This window comes from Nesoenas mayeri (genome assembly GCF_963082525.1).
Source record: "Nesoenas mayeri genome assembly, chromosome: 11".
Classification (NCBI taxonomy): domain Eukaryota; kingdom Metazoa; phylum Chordata; class Aves; order Columbiformes; family Columbidae; genus Nesoenas; species Nesoenas mayeri.
Window position 1 is genome coordinate 17626406 of NC_137563.1, and position 6000 is coordinate 17632405.

The 6000-nt window shown below is 57.8% G+C and overlaps 1 protein-coding gene across 4 annotated transcripts in view; it reads right to left on the bottom strand.

Moving 5' to 3' along the window:
* The window catches only part of SIN3A (SIN3 transcription regulator family member A), a 28862-nt gene extending 23962 nt beyond the window's left edge, over positions 1–4900 (bottom strand). For 2 of the 4 annotated variants that reach the window (XM_080351534.1, XM_080351533.1), the window contains exons 1-2: positions 4512–4900; positions 3549–3618 (exon numbers count right to left, since the gene is read on the bottom strand). In XM_080351534.1, coding sequence (XP_080207660.1) covers positions 3549–3618; positions 4512–4832 — 391 coding nt within the window. In that variant the 5' untranslated portion in view covers positions 4833–4900. Of the gene's footprint in view, positions 1–3263; positions 3278–3548; positions 3619–4511 lie in introns of those variants that run through there. The other 2 variants (XM_080351535.1, XM_080351536.1) reach the window with 2 other exon arrangements.
* Between the last annotated feature and the right edge of the window lie 1100 nt (positions 4901–6000).

Sequence of the window (6000 nt, forward strand, 5' to 3'; positions counted from 1 at the left end):
GTGACCTTAACTCTAGGCATCCACCACCACCAAACCTCTACACAGAGGGAGAAGCACTGAATGGTGAGGAAACCTGCACCAGAGGAGAAACTGGTCTGCATCTTGCAGCAGAAAACATGATGCTGAATGCTCCAAAAGTGCGTTTGTTCCCTCACTGAAGTCCTGCTGATCTTGACCTGGCATCTTCCAAGGATCTTGCCCATGCAGAAGCTGCAGAGAGCTGTCGTGCAGCGAGTCCTGCCCTCCTACAGCACGCCGCACAGCTGATACAGAAGCAAGGCTGTGATGAAACCCAAGACTAGCCATGTCATTTTAAACTGATGTAGCCAAAGCCTGCTGCTCAAAGAGGCAGTTCCACCCACTCTGACCCTCAGCAACAACTGACTTCTCTCAGCAACCTTGCCGACAGCAAAGCCCAGCTAACGTGGAAAGGTGTTTTGAAGAAAAATACATAATTGCAATCGGCAGGGTTAAAGACTTGCATCAGCTACCCGCCCTCCATCACACTACAAACAGTACGACTCTCATATTGTCTTCTCAGAAACGCAGCACACACCTCTGGCATCCCTATACGGACTTTGACTCGAAGATTTAGAAAGCCCCAATTCAAATTGCATCATCTGTAATCTTAAAATGGGACGGAAAAAAAAAAAAAAAAAGAAAAGGCCCCAGAAATACAGCAAGGACTGCACAGACCGAAAACAAGTCACGCACTTCAGGTACTTTCCTTTGTTAAAAGCATTAACCCAAGGCACGTGTGAGAGCGCAGCAATAACTGAACAGACTGAGTCCTGCTCTGTGCAGTCCATGGCGAATTACATCTCCTTTCCCCAGCATTGCTTCTAGCCAAACTACCTTCTAACTTCAGTTAGAGTACACTACATTCTGCCTCTGGGAGGATGAAAACTGTACTACTGATTTATTTTTCAAGGTTATTAGTGCTCCCCTTTTGCCGGGAAGGTACACTGTGCAGGAACACGCCTCTGAGCCCCCCACCCATGGTACCTCCCGGCTGTGCTCAGTGTTACAGGCAGAAACCACAAATGCATATGGGATCCTTAGATGGTAAAGTAAAAAACAAAAACCAAAACCTAAAAAAGGTCCATTGTGTCTCACTAACAGCATCAGAATTATGAAATTCTACCCCACCAACCTCATCAGCAGACTTCCCCATCCATCTGCCTTGCGTAGGCCAGCGGGACCGATAAACATGAGTGGAGCGCATCCCTTCCCTTCTGCCTCTCCTGTGGCAGCTCCGCAGCTTTTCATCAAATAAGATCTCAAAAATCTGCTTTTTTTTTTTAATTTCGGGCTTTCCCATCAGATAAGCAGGGATAAGATAAGCATCTCTGGCATTAGAGATCACTGTGAAATAAGTGTTCGAATCAAAACCAAAAAGGCAAATAGAGAGTAAGAAGAAGACAAATCGGGAAGGTCTGCTGCCTCAGCACCTGTTGGAACCACCACACTTCTGTACCAAGTACTGACAGTGCCACTAGAGAGGACTTTGGTCCCCGCAGACCAAGGACCCTTCTGAAAAAGGGCAAGGAAATCACATAGCTGCAGATGATGTGTTTAACACTTGCGGGGGCTTTTAGAAGGTTTCCTTTCCAAGGAGCAAGGACTCAAAACTCAAGAGCAGCAAGAGTAAGTCTCAGCTACAGCTCTGGACCCTGGAGGGGCCACTCCGAACCCAGAGTCATCACAGATGTACAGCAGGACAAGTTTCCCATCGGATTTTCAGATTTTGACGCTGTATATTGCGGCGCCTGCTAGAAAGCAGCCAGCTCAGCCCCTGGCAGTGCTGCTGTCTGTGCACTAGACTTCCAGAACGTGACCCAGCTTGTTCAGCAGTCACTGGTGTGCTTTTTGCACGGTGCCGCACAGCCTGGATCCCTCACCTAGAACACAGGAATAAGCCCATGGTCCCACTGCAGAGCGGCACATCCGTGAGCAGAGAGTCATTCCAAAATGAAATGAGAGGCATCCAAAAGAAAAAGGTGCTAGAAGAGCATTACACTGAGCTTTTGGAGCAGTTAGGAGGGTTTTCTGCAAGGTGACATGGTGACAGCCTGCAGACTGAGCGCCAGAACCAACCACAAGGCAAAAGGGACATGAATAAACCCCACTTGTCTTGGTACAGATGGGTAACAAGTTGGTCTGGCACTGATATGTGCTTTGCCAAAGCAGCAAACAGCCTGGGCATTAAACTCCACTGCAAAGAGACGATCCAAACTGAGCTTTACACTCAGTACAGAGCTTAGCATCATTTTGCCCAGTTTCCTGAGTACACTTTCCCCACACACACAGAGAATCATCAGAATACTTTTATTTATTTTTTTTTTAAATAGAAGCAAGACCCCCACAGGAGTCAGAAAAAAAGCAGCACGTCCCCAGAAATGCCTCCCCCCAACCTAACAGGCTGAAATGACAGCTATCAGGGAACTCTCTTTTCTGTTCCAGCTTTAACAGCCATAAAAGCTTTCCAACGCTGGAGAAGACCAGAACAGAAATATGGACAGAAAACGAATCATAAATCCTGGAAACGTAACTGATTTGCCTGCCAATTCCAACGCAATGCTTGCAGATGTGCCAGGAGCCCGCGCTCCGGGAAGGCATCCCCCTTCCCACCCTGCTCCCAAAAGCTGTCTAAATGACCTAGAATTTCCCAAAACTTTAGCAAATTACTGCCATTTTATTGAGTGAACAGTCACACTGAAGATTTTCAAACAAGTTAACGCTGAGACCATGCATCTTAACCAGAAGGGGTGGGTGGAAGGGACGAGGATGAGATACTTCGGGGTGAGAAGGCGCAGCTTCCTTTTGCAAAGAGCACAATGGCCTGAAAAACTGCTAATTTCACACAGACAGGGAAAAAAAGACCCTAAAAAGTGTTTTTCTGTTACCAGAGATCCAGCATGGGCTGACACCAGGCTGCCAAGGCACTTCGATGAGATGAAGGAATTCTACAGGTGCTTTAAAATGACTATATTATTATGAGGTGACATTTTATTATATAGTAGTAATGGCACAATATTTTAAAGAAACACATAGCTCTCTTTGAAACTGTATTTTTTAAAAAAAATGCATGTTAGGACCTCAAGACCGAAGTGCAGATAGAGCTGTACTGAAATAAATCAGGCATTTCCCACTTGTTTACTGACTCCAAACCTTCTAGCACAACTGATGAATATAAAAGTGACAAATTAGAAAAAAAATGTAAGGTGTGAGGTCATCCTTAAGTTACATTTTAGTGGACAAACCAGGTTACGATTCCTCTGGGCAACGTGAGAGATTAAAAATCCATGCACAGCTCAAGATGCCTTCGATCGCTTGTTCCAGCACTATTTTAAATTATTTTTTAGTTTTGTAGCATTTTAGTGGTCCAAATAAATGCTTTTCTTCTGGGACGTACCCTTTTCATCCGTGCACTGAACACACATCTTATTTGCACAAATAATGGCTGCAAAAACCTGGGCCAGAAAAATGCAGAAATGACGATGTTTAGCCAAGTAGACACCAAAGTGCACTCATATTTTTAAATCTACCTGGACCCCACGGCCAGACTCCAGCAATCCCAGAGAAAAACAAACGCTGTTTCACTGGATGTGTAGCAGCCTGAAGAATGAAAAATCGGGGCTGAAATGACGCAAGTCTCAGACAAGTTCGAGGCACAACACCGCGTGCAGGGTACGTGTAAAACAAGAGGCCAGTTCGCTATTAAAAACGCTTAAAAAATAACGTGTGTAAGAGGAGCTCCCTGGTATCCTTGTATCTTACGTTGCTCCAACAGGTCCTTACGGATCGCTGCGGTATCGAGCTGAAAAACTGCAACCGGGGCTCCGAGAAGCGCCGGGGGATTCCTCGGCGACCCCGGTGCCGGGTCGGGGGGTATCGGGAGCGGGATGGGGCCGGTGCACGGTGGAAGTGCCGGATGGGGTACGAGGGGCAGCGGAGCGGGACCCCGCGGGGCGGCAAAGCGCTTCCCAACGGCAACTTCTCCGGGAAGTTGGGGTGGGCGGGGGGACGCCGGAGCCGCGGGAGGCCCGCGCCCCCCGCTCCCCGGGGGAAGCCCCGGCGGGGGACTCCGCACGCAATGCGGCCGGTACCGGGGCCGTGCGGTGCGGGAGCGAGCGTGCGGGGGGCGGGCCCGCCGCAGCCCGGGAGCGGCACCGGGCGGAGGGCGGGAGGAGGGGCGGGGGGAGGGAAGCGCCCGCCTCGCAGCGCGCCCAGCGGCCGCCGCACGCTCCGCCCGCCGCTCCCGCCATGCCGGGGCCGGGACACCCCCTTACGCCCGGCGGGGCGGGGCGGGAGGACGCGCGACCGCCCGCGCGGGCCCGTGGCTCCCCGAGGAGCGGCACCGGGCGCCGGCCCCAAACCCCTAGCACCCCCTCCCGCCCCCCGCCAGCGCGCGCGGCACCGGCGCCAGGCCCCGCCCCCTACGGATCGCCGGAGGGGACCGGTACCGGGCCTGGCGCCCCCCTCTCCCGTCGGACCCCCTCCCCCCTTACCTCGAAGCTGGCCCTGGCAGTGGCCGAGTCTCCCTCAGGGTCAGGGGGCGGCGGGGCCGCTGCGGGCCCCTCCCGGGCGGGCGGCGGGGGCGGGCTGTCCCCGGTGCGGTGAGGTGGGGGAGTCCCCGTGCCCCTCCTCCCGGAGGCGGAGGGGGAAGACGGCGCCGGGACCCCGGGCGGGGCGGGGGGGGACACTCGGTGGAGCGGGGGGGTAAGATGGAGTAACCGTCTCTCGGCCGCCGCGGCGGAGCGCTGCCCGCTTCTCTGTTCCCCGGGAAATCCCGCCCCTCCCCGCGCAGGGGGGGAGCCCCGAACGGCCATTGGGTGCGCCGAACGCCCGTCCGCGCCACGGCCAATCGCCGCCGTGGCTCCGCCCCCCTCGCCCGCCCCTATTGGCCGCGGCCCCCAGGAAGGGGATGTGGAGAGGAAGGGAGGGAAGAGGGGAGGGGGGCAGCGACCGCCGAAGAAAAATGTCCGTATAAGCAACGCGCCCCGCCCCCGTCCCGCCTCCTCCGCCGTCCCATTGGCGGCGACCGAAAAGCGCCAGCCAACCGGCGGGCGGGCAACGCGACCGTCACGACGGGGAGCCCGCCCACGCGGCGGGACTGACCCCGCCCCCGGCCGATGAGACCCCGCCCCCTCTCTGGGGAGCCCTTTTGTGGAATGTTTACATCGGCCGCGGCCCGCGCGCGCGCGCGGCCTCCTCCCCCTCACGGCGAGCGCGCACGTGCTCGCCGCCCCCCCTCCCCCCGGGTCCCGCCGCCAACCCCCCCCCCCAGACCCGGCCGCCAATGGGGCCCGGGCGGAGGGGCGGCGCGGCGCTGCCTTTTGTCCCCCGACCCCTTCACTTCCGGGATGGCAGCGCCCCACGTGGGGCGGGTCGGTTACACGTGCGGGGGGAGACACACTCACTCACTCACACGCACGCACGCACTGGGGCGGGGGGGGTGGTGGGGGGAGCGCTGAGCGGCCCGCGCGCCGCGGGGGCGTGCCCGCCGCCCTGCGGCCAATGGGGGCGGGGGGCGGGGCCGGCGCGGGGGCCTCGCCCGCCCCCTCCTCCCCACACACACTCGCTCCCCCCCCCCCACCCGCCCGCCGCGCGCTTCCCGCCGCGCTTCCCGCCGGCGGCCGTTGGCGCGCGCGCGCCGCTCCCGCCACCGCCCCGCGGGCCCCGGCGCCCCCGTCCCGCGCAGCGCGGGCCCGGCCCCGGCCCCGGTCCGGCGTGAGGGAGCGGGGGAAGCAGCTGTTACATACCCTCAGCGCGCAGGCGAGCAGCCCTGAATGGACGGGAACTCCCCCCGGGGCGGATTGGCCCCGCCGTGCCGATCGTCACGGCCTCACCGCCCACCGGGGGGGCGGGGGCTGAGGGAGCGGCCTGGCCGCGGAGGGCGGGCGGGAGCTGGCCGGCGGCAAAGCCTGAGCACCGCGGAGCGGGAGCGCTGCACGGACCCTGCTGCCGGTGTTAAATGCGAGATGGAGCTGCGGCCGC